Source organism: Lepidochelys kempii, chromosome 2 (genome assembly GCF_965140285.1).
Source record: "Lepidochelys kempii isolate rLepKem1 chromosome 2, rLepKem1.hap1, whole genome shotgun sequence".
Lineage (NCBI taxonomy): Eukaryota > Metazoa > Chordata > Testudines > Cheloniidae > Lepidochelys > Lepidochelys kempii.
In genome coordinates this window covers 204374878-204390299 of record NC_136381.1, presented here as the reverse complement: position 1 = coordinate 204390299, position 15422 = coordinate 204374878, and the positions used below count along the sequence as shown (strand labels likewise).

The following is a 15422-nucleotide window of genomic DNA, read 5'->3' as shown; positions in this document are numbered from 1 at the left end:
TCTTGCTCTCTCAGTGTTCACAATGCTGTGTGATTATTCCACTCAACAATATGCAATGCAAAAAATATTGACTGACTGCAATCATACAACATTCTTCCTATTTGGCCCTATATTATGGAATAATAATTTGCCAGTTTATTAGGATATTAAGATTACAGTACTCACTTATCCTATTTATTGGCTTACTCTTTTAATAAGGCTAAAGTATTATTTACAAGAGCTCTGCTCTTTATTATTTTTCAACTTTTGAATTTTCCTAGAGTCATACAAGTTAGAAATGAAACAGACCTATTAAGTGATCTAGTGCACTCATCAACCAGGGCAGCAGGTTTCCTTCTGCCTTTATCTGTATTTTTTCCAGTCTATTGTTAAATATTTCATATGATGAACTTTCATCAATTCCCTTCGGAGACTATTCCACAGTCTAAAAGATCTTATAGTGAGGAAGTTTTTTCTAATGTTGAACCTAACTTTTCCCTCACTTTCTAATTTAATACAATTACTCCTGATTATGTGCCTGATGCTGCAGTGAGTGAATCCCCTCTGAGGTGCGGAGCATCTTCAACTCCTAGTTAGTTAATGGAGGGTTGAGGGCACTCAGCACCCATGCAGCTTTGGGCTCATCCTGAAGACTTTCTCTCCTTCCTGGATGTTTACACCTTTCAAACATTTGTGCTATGTCACTGCTTAGCATTCACATACTATTCTTTCCAGTCAAGTCAATTCCATGAGCTTCTAATCATTTTTATTTTCTTTGCAGAACTCCCTCTACTTTTCCGTTCTTCCCCACCATCTCAGAAGGGGAGATACACACATTTGGTTCAAGCACAGAGAGAATGCACTATCCATGAAAGGGAGATGTGCACTGGGGGGAAGCCCATGCCTGAAACCCCTCACAGCTCAATGACTGGACTGGACCCTTGGACTGGACAAGGGGATGAACTTTTCTCGGGGAAAGGAGAATGCATGCCCAAAAATGTTGGCGCTGACTGGCCCCCCATGCTCCCCGTCCCAACAATTTAAATTTTTCCTCAGACGGCAGGAGCCCTTTTCTTCTTCAGCTGCCTTGTCCTGTCTTCCAGTAAGTCTAGCCAGTGAATTGCATTTCCAGGATGCTGTAGATGTGAACAATTTCCTGTTTTGGAGATCAGGAAGGAATTTTTTCATATGGGCCAAATTGGCTGAGGTATGGAGGGTTTTTCACCTTCCTTGCAGTATTGTGAAGACATGATTGGGGTAAAGGAGACTAGGATTTGGAAGTCTAATACTAAGAGCTAATACAGGAATCTGTAGTTTGTCACAGCTGATGGCTGGTGTCCAGTGAGGATACAAGTTAAACAGGTAAATGAGACTCAGCCTTTTCACTGGAGGACTCTGTGACTGTAAGGAGAAGGAGAGACCTGAAGTCTTCATAGACTAAAGTCCCCCTTAATATTCCTTACGAACCTCACAGGGATGGGAAAATATGAGGACTCAAAAGTGAGCTAAGGCCTGGAGGATAGGCCAAAGGGCCTATCCAGGGTTATTGGTTACATGGATGAAGGTCTGTAACCTGGCACTGGACCTAGTTAAATGCCTGATATTTGAGATGAGTGGGCATACGCCTCCGCTCCCCAGTGTTACGTTACTAAAGTTGAGTCTGCCACGTAAAATCCATTCTCCTGCAATTTCATTCTCCTGCATGTACTTTCTGGTAATAAGAAAAGGAGTACTCGTGGCACTTTAGAGACTAACAAATTTATTAGAGCATAAGCTTTTGTGAGCTACAGCTCACTTCATCAGATGCATACAGTGGAAAATATAGTGGGGAGATTTTATATACACAGAGAACATGAAACAATGGGTGTTACCATACAGACTGTAACAAGAGTGATCAGGAAAGGTGAGCTATTACCAGCAGGGGGGCGGGGGCGGGGGGGGAGAACAGGACCTTTTGTAATGGTAATCAAGGTGGGCCATTTCCCCATGTTATTCCCCCCCCCCCAACTGTTCCTCACACATTCTTGTCAACTGCTAGAAATGCCCTCCCCCCCGCTGGTAATAGCTCACCTTTCCTGATCACTGTTGTTACAGTCTATATGGTAACACCCATTGTTTCATGTTCTCTCTGTATATAAAATCTCCCCACTATATTTTCCACTGTATGCATCCGATGAAGTGAACTGTAGCTCACGAAAGCTTATGCTCGAATAAATTTGTTACTCTCTAAGGTGCCACAAGTACTCCTTTTCTTTTTACGGATACAGACTAACACGGCTGCTACTCTGAAACCTTTCTGGTAATGTAATGCTCGCAACTGAAAGAAATACTTCAGGTCTGTTTGCACCAGAAATGTGATTCTGAAGCTGTGATATTCTAAGCATGCAGCCTGAAACTGGTTAGACCTTTTTTGTTCTTATTACAGAGAAAATTCATTAGAGACGCAAGGTGGGTGAGGAATTATTATCTCACTTACCTTGTTTCTCTAATATCCTGGTACCAACACGGCTACAACAACATCGCATAGAGCAAACTCACATCGGATTTGCTACCCACTGACATCTAGAGTTCATATAAAGATACTTGAGGAAGTAATGTCTATTAGGAAAGCTTACTTCACTGATAGGAAGTTTAATAACCAAAAAAATATTCATACATGTCCTTTCTAAAGTATTGTACTGTAGTACAAGGAACCACATAATTTCTGCTCAAGGAAGAACTGTAGCAGTCACTAGGGAGAAAACCATCTCTCTGATAAGCGGGCCCTAAGGCCATTACACAAGTCAGAACCAATACCTTAAACTTCCCCTGGAAGCTAACAGTAAGATCATAGAACACTGGTGTCATGTCCTCACAGCAAGAAACATCACTAACATGGGCCATTACATTCTGCATTAGCTTAAGCTTCTGAATGGACTTACAGCTCAGCCCACATATTGTGCACTGCAGTCAGTCTGCCCTAGGACTAAAGACAGGCACAAATCCCCCCAGCAAAAAATAAAAGATTGCTATCTTTGAGACAGACTGACTCAAATGGAAAATCAGAGACTATGAGACCTGTTATCTGATCATTTAAAAACAGTGGAGTATCTAAGCAGACCTTCATACTGTGATAATAAATGATGGACATGTACCTGAAATCAAGAGGGCTATATCTTCCGATTGCTTCCCCAAAGCCACCATAACAACAGAGTGTTTTCGGTATCTAAGCTAAACAACATTAACATCATATGAAAGTTAGTCTAGGTGTTGTTATACAATGTTTTGATATCTGTTTGGACCACATTCTTTGAGCTGAGTGTGCCCTCATGTTAGTTCCAGACACTTGTCTGTTATAATTTCTCCAAATGGCGTGTTAGTGGGATTCACTGCATTATGGGGCTTTCTGAACTCCATTATTCCAGAGAGCAAAGGACCAATGGGGATAGAAAGACTATTTCTTGTTCCTCTGGTCAGATCCAACTGGAGGACTTCCATACATGATATTATCATTCTTAATAGCTGATGGAAATATCTGATGGAGACCATCATTCCCGGGAGTTAAACGAGGTATCACATGTAGAAAAAGATTCCTTTGAGCCTCACTTTGTGTGAGTGTCCCAGGAAAGAATTATGACAGGGATGGTCTTGGGGCATAGGCCTTCATGATGCTTCTCAATCTGAGTTAACCTTGCTCCTTTCCTTTTTGATACTTGTTTCCATAACAATGACTAAGACTGATTATTCTGGGTGATTTAAATTCCCACACCGACAACACTTCTGGGCTACTTCCTGATTTCATGGCCACCGGGACATATACAGGAACGTCCTAAGGGGACTTCTGGCTTTGCACACTGCAGGCTATCTTCTGGATCTGTATTTCTGAGTATGGTATTGAGAACCTCATCATGAACATAATGAAGTCAGGAGGTCCAACTTCATTTGGGACAAAAGAGAGTGAATTTCATTGGCCCACCCTCTTGGGAACAGCTTGATTTTAAATGGCTCTGATGATGAGTACTGTTAATCTAATAGAACATTCTGTCAATAGTCTTTGAAAGATATAATGTTTTGCTGTTCTTGATCATCAATACAATTGTCTCTTAAGGCCCTCTGCCTCAGGGCAAGGGAGTAATATGCTCCCTGCAAGAAGCACTGCATAACAAGTGGGCAGTCAAATTCTGTTTCCAGTTGGTTCTCTAAATTCCAAGCTTTATAGACAGCAGTGAACTGCGAAGGAAAATTTAGCATGCCAGGGGCAGATGTCTCATTTGAATCACACCTATTGTAACATTAAACACTATGTTGTCTTGTGGAAATGCGTGAAGTAAAGAATATTTTCTTTGCTTCCATCGTAACATCCATAAAGTCCTGGTCATTGGAGCTGCTCAGTGTGGTGAATAACCTGGTTAACTGGATGTCTCCACTATGTTACAGATTTATGTATTTCACATACTTTTCTAATAATCTTGTAGATAAAAATCAATCTTATCTGAGCCAAGCTGTTTGTCCATGCTCCATGGGCGCAGAGTTGTATGATGACAATACATAATTTTAAATTCTTCAGTCTCTAAATTGTGTTGGCAGTATATTGCCATACCGGTTCTCCCTTGTGCAGTTCTAGCCCTAAATCTACATTACCTATTTTTATGTAAACCCATGTTTTATTAGAAAGAATAAAGGATTCTCAGAGATGCATCTTTTAGTCTTCAAAAGTATTAGGTATTGGTCTTTATCTAATGATTGATAGCAGGCTACAAAAGTGATTGTCCATTCCTCTGTAGAATACACGGTGCTGACATTAACTTGGAGCCCTATACACACTGAGAATTATTTTCCCAACAGTCATTCAAGCCACCTTCCAGTGGTTTTTTTACTACTCATTTTTATCCTAAATTTTCTAGATTATAATTCTCTCTCCTCTTGAAAGAAAGAAAGTGACAGGAGTCAGAACAAGCAGCAATGTTGATATAAGCAGTTGAAATGCACAAATATACAGTAAGGTGGACAAATGTATATCTGACTCGTGACACCCTGATAAACATTGTAAGCAACGCTTTGTGAATTCACTGTAACGGATTCTCTCCCTTTACTGTTCCGCCTTTATAACTGTTGGTTAGCTTAAATCTTCATATTACAGTAAATCAAACCCATGGCAGTCTTCCATATCTCTCTGAATATTAAATTCATCCTACAAACCCATGCGTCAGAAGCTATTAATTCCCCTTAAATCTACTGGATTACAATGCTTAGATATGTTTCATATTGCCAAGTTCGTTTTTAAAGACATTATGACAGAAGCCAAAATGGAAGCTTTCTTCTATTCTTCTTCCTCAAATACAGACTTTTCCCTGTACTTCAAACGGGAAGCACGCCACCTGCATCAAGGAACAATATAATGACAAATCTGCATTCCATCCTCACAGCCACCCAGTACTACTCATTATCATCTCAGCACATAATTATGTAGCAAGAGAATAAAAGACAGATGAACACTTTCCACTCCTCACCCAATCTTTCATTCTCTTTATAATGTAGGCTTCTAACATTGCAGACACTACAGTAGGAAATCTTAAGTCTAAATGTATACAGAAGGTGGGGAAAAGAGGATATAAGGTAAAATGTATCAGACTATCATTTCCAGTCTAGTACATAACAGCACAAGAAAATGTAAAAGAACAGAAGGTGCTCTTTCAATCAAAAGAATTGCAAACTTTTGGAGAAGCCCAAGAAGCAGTGAGGATATCAATCATTTAAGAAAACTAAAGGCAGGTAGTTTTGGTTTAAAAACAAAGAAATGAATCTTACAGAACTAACTGGTATTTATTTGTTGCCCCAATAAGGTATTTAACTGTGATGTTTCAGGAATTACCCACATTTATTTGCACAAAACAAATATTAGTTACATCCACTGATTGTGAGGAACCATATAACACAACTTTAAGAATAGATAAACAACCTCTTTTTCAAGTAGTGTAAAGATAAAGTCCCTCCCACATCAAAACAAAACATAGCTTTCCAAATGACCTTCACAGGTACTTCTCACCTTACCATTTACTTCTGCATTTGTAACCTTCTTACTACAACTACTGTTTTGCTATTAAAAAGATGATTGACAGAACAAGTCCATAAACTCTTAGGTATTAAAGTTAATATATGATTCAGCCCTGAAAAACCCATCTTAGATCCCTGTGAACTACACTTACACATGGTTTAATTTGTGGGACTTGCAGAGGATTATAAATTTTCCTAGAAAGACATGTGGGCATACTTAGCATAAACTCATTCTACAGGTAGGACAGACTAGGGATTATAAAGCACTGAATATGCTTTCTAAAAGCTTCCCTTTTACATGCAATGTTCTGCCTAATTCAAATAGTAAAATATTACAGGACAAATTCAACCCAGGAAGTCAATGAAAGTTGTGCTCACTTAGCCTAGGACAGAGTTTAGTCTCAAATACTTAGAGATGTGCTTTTTCCTTTGCTGGACAAAAGTTTGCATTTGCTTAGTTTTTAGTATACCATTATTGATTTTGATATGTTAATTTGTTTCAGTAGCAACAGGCAGATTAGGTGGCTTCTCTATTAACTGCACAATGGATCAAACTTGTTTTTATTGTAATTGCTGTCCAGCTAATTGATCACTGTAAATTAAAACTATAAAGCAACCATAATTGGTTTGGACCATTCCATAGACTATTTCTCTTCTTTTTGGAGGGGAAGTATGAAGGGCATAGGTAAAAATTGAGATGTTCTGGCTTTTCCTTAAAGAGGACTGATGCCTGTGATTACTTTTTCAGGACACCACCAAAGTTATCTCCTAATGTGATGACTAACCCCTCCAATGTTGCACATTGCTAATTTTTTTTCCTTGGATGCAGTAAGTAATACATATATTCCTTTACTATATTAATGAAATTCTTTAATTTCATTTCTCCTTCCCCAGTTAGGAGAAAGAATTCTGGCTTGTATTGAGGTGGCATGAGAGAGAAACAGGTGGATGCCCTACAGCAGAGCTCATAGCAAAGCAGCTAATAAAAATAGTAGTGGGGCTGCACAGCTGCTGTTGTCTTTTCTGAAACACAACCTTTCTAATGCTACCTACTGATCTATTCTAATGACTGCGGTCAAAAGTTACCCTATCAACTTGCTACTACTACGCTCCATCAAAAATATTTTTTGCTACCATGCGGCTATACACAAAATAGCTTTTTTACTGGACTATAATTCTAATATCAACCTACAGTGCCTGAATCTGAACCTCACACTTCAGTACAAACAAGCAGCTATCCTAGCTAACTGACTGATCTTCATAAAGTGGAACCATGGGGGGGGGGGGGGGAACATTGGCAAATACTGTTCTGAAGAGAGCTTTTTCTGGGCTTAGACAAAACTGTCATGAAATATTTATACCCAACTGTACACAAGCTTTTTTATTTTATATGGATGTGCTTATACAGAATTTGTTTAACCCACCTAATACTGGTATATAACCTGCCTTCAGGGTTATGATGAAGAAGCTTCCAAATATAAGCACTAATGGTTTCAATTTTTTCTTAAAGAAAGCTTTTACACTCTGGACATGTGGCACTGTGTTTGTGTGTGTTATTTTTTATATATCCATATGATAAACATTGATATAATCTGGTGGCGGTTACTGCATGCAGCTTCTTGAGAATTTCACTCAGTTCAATATTAATATATGTAATTCACTCTAAACCCTTATTACATAAAACAAATTAGTTGTAAAAATATTATGTGGTAGTATCTTTTTAAATTTATTCATCATCTTTTAAATTAAATGTAAAATAATCATCCATTACAAATAACTTTAAATGGAAGAAAATGCCCTAAAAAACATGTCTTTTTAAAAATTTCCTTTCTCAAGTTGAGAATACAGCCTGGCTTTAAGTTGACACAGAAAACACTGTATAAGAAGCAACAGAATGGTTTTGCAATAATTATTTTGCACTTTAACATGAATTAGATGTAAGGGTCAGAGAAATTAACATTTAAATACCATTTAATCTAGGACATTAATCATCGTTAACCCATCTAATTCTACAATTAAACTGAATATTCAATCTGTCAACCTCTCTAAGTATCTAATCCTTTTATTCAGATTTAACTATTTTTTTTTCTGAATTTAGGGGACGTTTATTGTCTGAAAACCTGTCATTGAACTACCACTATAATCAATTTACAGTTTCATTTAAATATATTTTTGTACATTTTACTTTCCAACAACAAAATAGTCAAATGAGACGTAACTGAGACAGATTCATTTATTTCGTATTGTATACTCAATGCGTAGAATCGCCATAAACATTAATTGGCTTTATTCTGACACATACTATTTAAAGCGTTAAAAACCCCAAATATCAGAGGGTAGCTGTGTTAGTCTGTACCCACAAAAACAACAAGGAGTCTGGTGACACCTTAAAGACTAACAGATTTATTTGAGCATAAGCTTTCGTGGGTAAAAACCTCACTTCTTCAGATGCATGGACTGCAAAACCCCAAAGACACCGGAAATAACTCATGGGGTTCGTAAGGAGTTAAACCGCCTTTCACTTTTATTTTGCTCATTCAAACCCAGCCCATGTTGATAGTTGCTGAAAAATTATCTGAAGGCGCGCAGTGGCCTAGTATGATTGGTGGTCACATTTCACATAGTAGACAGGTGTCCATATTAAAACAACCACATTTGGTACATGTTTTGGGCATCCGAGAGACAAAAGACTACATGGACATGAAAAGCAAACTAGCTTATCACACCTAATGGTATTCCCTTTTTGGTCAGCATTGACTCACAATGGCAGGGTACAGGAACACAGGTCCCAATGCCGTGGATAAAAAAATAAATAAATAATCTCTCTCTCTCTGTCTCCTGGGTCACTTTTCTCTAATGGCCAAATTCTCTGTATATTTAATATAATCCAAAGAAATATCACTATTCTGGCTACAAGATGAACACAGTGAGTTGTAAATGTTTCCATCCTTCTACTTTTACCCCTTCAATTTGAATGAGACCACAAGCACACACAACCCACTAACAAACCTTTCCTCCCTTAAATTATTTTCATCACTGTGACGTAATTTGTCCTAAAGATACCATGGAGCTTGTAACACAAGGTCAAATATCCCTGGTCCCTCATTCCAGCAAGCCATATGGTATGGGGAAAAATAGATATTGTTGATGGCTGTCTCAAATAAAACAAGCACTAAATAAAGAAATCATCAAGCAGAACATTCAGATGCTTGATCTGAACTAGCAAAATTGTTAGTCATACCACAAGTACTGTACTGACCTAGTGCTCAAGTAAACAGTTTTTTTTAAAAGGAGGTAACCAAGTCAAATTTCTGAATATTAGCCGCACAAGGAAGAAGCTTCTGAAAATTAGTATTAAAGCATACACAAATCCTGACCCGGTGACTTCAACAAGTTTCTCTGTCATTACAAATAGAAGAATGACTGCTGCTAAATTTAAAATGTTAAAAACAAATATATGAAGTTACATAAATTATAAACAAATATTTGTCCTTCACCTATCACTGAAACTGTGAAAAGTTCAAGACATGTTGTATTTGTAAAGAGACCTAGAAGCTGCCGAACTCAGTCCAACTGGCTATCCCAAATCCATTACTTATTACAAACCTTTCACTCTGCCTATCCGTCTTATCTCCTTCCTCTTGCTCCTGCACCATTTTAGTAGAATATTCCCAGGATTGTGCATTGTGAGACAGTGATTTAAATTATGGTTAAATACTAAACCAAACCCAAACCCCTTTGTTCGCAAACACTTTTTGCAACTAATTTAATCAATGTGCTCTCATGAGCTCTTGATGTAGTTACCTTACTTAAGCTGGAAATGTAACGTAACTACAACTAATAGTTAAAATGACTAGAAATGTCTCCTCTAGCTCAAAAAACATTAACCACTACACAAAATTTGGCATTTGAGGCAGTCAACTTGCGCACAACTGTAAACCATTATTCAGAAAAGTGCCTATCTGACAGCACTAGAGGCAAGAATAATTACAATATGCTCACATTATTTTTCCTCACTTTTTTCAAGTACTTCACACTGAATCAGAAATTTGTAATGGAAATGACCTGCTAGAAAATCTAGTCCACTCCCTTGACAATGCTGGTTTGTTCTCTATGATACATTTTTTAGAGCTTTGCCCAGCCTTGGTTAAAAGTGTCCTAATTTATGGGGCTTTCACTGCTGCTATCGATAATTTTACAGCTTAATACCTCCCTGTCAAGAAAGTTTTCTTGATAGTCTCTCTGAAGAGTTCCTTTTTTTAAATTTCATCCCACAAGCATAAAGTCTCCACTCTTTCTACCCGTGTGTGTGTCACCTGAGAACACACTGTCCTTTCATTGTTGCCATATTGCACCGCAAACTCACATCTACTTTGCCTTCTATGATTACTCCTCACCAATATGGAGTTTCAGGTTTTGCCTTCCCAGTGCATATCTGTGTTATAGATCAGTTTTGTCTCAACATATCAGTTTGTATTCTTCCAAGTTGTTTCTTATTTTCTCTCTATCCATATTTCTAAACTCTCAAGGTATGTGAGCATTATTTTTCTGTCCTCATTGGTACTTATACACTTTCCAATTTAATATGATTTGTGAAGTTCAGTAAAGAACTGTCTACCTCTTCTTCCAGATCATAAGTAAAATTATTAAATAAAATGAGACCCATACAGTATCCCAACTAGATAATCTGCCTTGTCCCCAATTTTAACACCTTGTCATTGATCTTTCCTTGTTTGCAGCCCCTTCAGCCAATTTTCAGTTTATCTGACAGGGTTCATATCACAGCCCACTTAGCTTAACTTTGCAAGATTACGCGAGAGATTGTATCAAAGACTTTACAAAAGTCTAAATCTATGTATATCATGTTATAAAATTAGTAAATGAAGGTAATTTTATATAAAAAGCAATCAGGTGTGATAAAATTTGTTCTTTATAAACCTAGGCTACTTATTGTTCTCAGTTCCATTATCCTCTAGATCTTAAATGATTATGTCTCTTAAGATTTCTTCTATTTTACTACAGATTCAAGTTAAGACTTCATCTTTAAAGATCACAATACAACCTTGACATATTCTAGTAACCTAGATAAATCTGCAATATTCATATCCAAGGAAACAACATGACAGAGCCCAACTTAAGGTAAAATTGTTAGTCAGCATTGCTTACAAAAACTTTGACCCTGAAGTAAAACAGCAACATATTCGCTTATGGCAACTATATACATGGGTTCCCAACTGTCCCACGTATACAGAATAATCAAACTGAACTGAGCTTCTACATTTTAGAAAACTGAAGCTGGGTGACGTTAGAAGAGTCTTTTTCCAGAAATTCCCACTCAAAAATATTTCAAGTAAATTCTTCAGAAAACTGTAGTACAAAAATACTTCCAGGCATACAATAAAGCATTTTCATATGATGTGTGGTTAGCAGAATAAGCACATGAACACAAAGGTAAGTAGTGCTTTTTCTTAACTACATTTTCCTTTATTCCTGAAGACATTAATGTTTTAAAACAAGTAGGGCAAATATTCCCTAATTTAAGAGAAACAAATTGCAAGCAATTAAAATAAACAAGGCACTATAAACACTTACAGTCCATAAATCTGTGGAGCAATTTCTAGCCTGTTCAGATGCATGTACAGCTCAATATCATGTTTCTTCAGCAGGTGATCCTGTATCTGGTTTACTTTAGTTACAATAGCAATAGATGGACCTAAATCCTGTGGCCTCGCAAATGGTATAGGCGTCATCATTGCATCTTTCTCCTAAAGACAGAAAAACAAACAGAAAATGAATTATTAGAACACTTTGCATGAAACATCAGTATAGATGTACATGAGAGAGAATTATTTTCCTGTAATCGTGGACTTCTGAAGTAAACATCTCAACAAATCACTTTACCCAGCTCAGAGTTCTGGTTCTGGCAGGAGTGCCTCACAGTCCACTGCAGGGGAACCTGTTGTAGGCACCTGCCCCCCACTTCAAGTTAACTTCATTCTATTGGTCAATATGCTCCCATGTTGATAAAGAGTAAAAATGTAATCAGAATGACAGAACCGCAAGTCTGTGCAGGTTTCCTAGTGTCAGACACTAAAAAGTCCAGTAACAAATAAATGAAAAAATGTAATAAAGCAACAGATCTTAACAAATGTTTGTTTTTTTTTAAAAGAAACGAAGTAAATGTGCTTGGACCAGTCTTATTTAAAGGTATGTTTTTTTAAAAAGAAAAGTCAGGAGAAGTAACTTGCCTACTGAAACTGTTAAACTTTTAAAATTAGCAGATACGGTGAATAAAATACCACCAAAAAAAATAAGTGGGAAAATACAAAAATAAGAGATATTGTAAAAACAATATAAGGGATTGGGAAAATGATCACAAGACTCCAAAAGGGTTACAGCTTGATACCAAATCTTGATTCTGGCAAAGCACAGGACAAATCAAAGTCCTAGATTTTAATGAAAGTTTGCAGGAAAAATAACACGTAATTGCTTTTAAAATATCTTTAATGGAAATAAATCCAGAGCTCGCTGCCATAGAAAACTGAGGCCCCGGTCCTGAAAACTCTCATACACATGCTTAACTTTAAGTATTGTGAGTAGTCTCTCAAATGCAAGTCTTTTATACCCTTAAGTATTTGCAGGATCCAGGCTTTGTTTTGCCCAGAATGGGCTTTGACATGTTCTTTGAATTGCTGGCCCACCAGACTGTTATAATGAGAGCAGTAAGACATGATGCTCTTGGAGACTGTGGAATCTATTAAGTTAGCATAAAATGAAACAAAAACCTGAGTAGACATTGTAAAAGCTTTAGTCTGACCCAGATAAAAGCATAGGAACCTTTCTTGACATCAAGCCTACAAAGGGATTTCCATAGCAGGATGATTAAACTGTAATTGACACCATCAGCTTATTCCTGAGAAAGGTAAGGTGTGTGTCACAGAGGCTTGCCGCTCAGTCACTCTGCAAAGTGAGGCAAATGGCTTTCACTGTGTGAAATATGAACTCCCAGGAATCGAGTTACTAAAAGGGAACCATTCATCAGATTAGGAGCACTGTATTACCCCATAACAATGTAGCAGTCCCTTATTCATCTCATAGCCAGGAACTAGCTGCAGAGTATGCTCTTAACTACAGCTGGTTTCAAAGGTTCTACCCATTTCTAGAGGAATTCTACAAGAAATGGTAGAATCTTTGATATGGTACTTTTTTTTTTTTTTTTAACAGACACCCGCTTTATTATTATTTACTTTCATCACAGCACCCAGGAGCTCCAGTCATATACCAGGTCTCCATTGCACTAGGTGATGTACAGACACAGAACAAAAAGACAGTCCCTGACCCAAAGCACTTGCAGCCCCAATATAAGACAAGAGGCAATGGATAGATTCAGACAGCTGGGGGAATACAAGGAAACCAAGAGACAAAAGGGGCATAACACACAAGCAGAGTGAACTAGGTGATGTCAGCAAACAGCACATTAGTTCACTGATTTTTTTTGAAGGTGTGTGTGTGGTTTTAGTTAGGAGGAAGAAGGGGCGGGGAGGAGAGGCAGGTGTGGTGTGAATCTGAGGTGAAGAGTCTGTGAGACAAGAAGGGGAGATCTGGAGCAAATGACCTATCAGCCCAGGGAAGAAAATGTCAGAACATTCTACAGTTTTGACTTCCACTTTGCCTCCTTCTGGTCTTACAGGCTGGAGTCTCCAGCTGGCTGCTCTCAGATTTTAGGAGATATATCCCATCTACCAACCTGTATAGGAAATGGTGGGTGACAATGCCAAACTACCTACAGAGGGAGCCACCATCGACTTGGACTGCCTATCATGGATGGTCTTCCGTATATAAGAGATTGATTACTTTAGTCACATTCTCGCTAAGTAATGGGAATGCCAGATCTCTAACATTCGTTGCCCTTCTCTTCATCCCCAGTGGAGACGTATGTAGCCTCAGGAGAGTTTTCGGTCTCCTTTGTGCCTAAATAGCGACACAGACTGTTGCAGGTCAGAGGTAGAGTAGTCTCTTCTCACCAGAGGTGGAGCTTGGGGCTTCAGTGGAGGCAATACATGGCTTGAGCTGCCAGTGTTCAGTATCACTAGGCTGGCATCTTGAAACACCAATGGAATCAAAAGGTTTAGTGTAATCAGATGATACTAATGCATTAGGTCTGTCTGGGAATTTTGAAGATGTCAAAGTGCAAGGGCCTATCTTGTGTATCAATGTGCTCCTTGAAGCATAGGACACAGAAGTCACGCTTTTCTGTCAGAAAAACTTCTAGGCAGACTACAGTCAGTATTGTTTTTTAATCTAATGGGCAACTTCTCCATTCTGGAAGATGTAAGGGTTCTAAAAAATGTGCCTCAAAATTTGCCCATCCATAAAATGCATCTTTGTCATAGGGTATTTTGAAGCCAAATTGATTACTATTTTAAAACATTGAGATCCTATGACTGATGGCCATACAGCACTACAGAAAGGAGTGTTATGACTAGTCAATCAGAGAATCAGGGCTTGAAGTAGGCCAATAGGCTTGATTGGTAGGAAGTTTAGCCCTCACAGTACATAAGTGTATGTGGCTGCCCTTTAAAGATACCAGAATGGTGTGTAGGGTCAGAATGGCACTATGATGTTTGTTTCCAGTGCGGATAGGTGATTGTAGGATGGAGAGCTCCCACACAGAAGATTCTCTTAGCAGCGGTCCCCTTGTTCAGGTATTATTGATGAATAGCCTTCAGAATGAGGAAGGCAATGAACAGAATGCTAAGTAGAGGGATGTGTTTGGGTGGATCTGAATTAAGAACAGCATAATACACTCGAAAAATTACGTACAGGAGTAGGGTAAGGGAAGATAATCCGTGGATTACAAGAAAACTGGAAAGTTCACTACTAGCTGCAAGCTTGAGACTCCTTAGAATTTGCTCTTTAATTAAAAAAGTCTCTTGTTTGGAGACATCCAACATTCCACAAATAGAGAGAAACATGATTGTGAAATGGCCATGATTTTGGTGACTAATCTAATACAAAGATTAATCCACAGACTGATTAGTTCAGACAAATTATTCCAATAACTACAAAAACAAATTTGTGTTTAAGATCAGCAAGGATTTCACTGCTAAGCCAAACTGGTCGTCTGCCATATTTACTATTCTTTCTACACATCGGGATGGTTTGTGTGTCCAGGCACTTGCACTTGAACCAATTTGTAAAAATCATGACTGGTTCTCTGTCAGCTGATAAAGAGGAAAGAAAGGATATACACATCATATGAACTGTTTGCTACAAATAATTCACCAAGTTCTGCTTGTATGAACAATAATCCAGTTTTATTTGATACATATTTTTTTTAATATCAGAGCTCATTTCAGAAGGCAGGAGTGCCTGGACACACAAACCGAAGCTCACCTTTTTGCACCAAC

General features: G+C 38.0%; 1 protein-coding gene across 1 annotated transcript in view; it reads right to left on the bottom strand.

The window, feature by feature from the left end:
* Positions 1 to 15422, bottom strand: part of TBC1D5 (TBC1 domain family member 5) — a 274096-nt gene that overhangs the window by 167088 nt on the left and 91586 nt on the right. The window contains exon 12 of the mRNA XM_073333539.2: positions 11605 to 11777. Within this exon, the coding sequence (XP_073189640.1) occupies positions 11605 to 11777 (173 nt within the window). The remainder of the gene's footprint in view (positions 1 to 11604; positions 11778 to 15422) is intronic.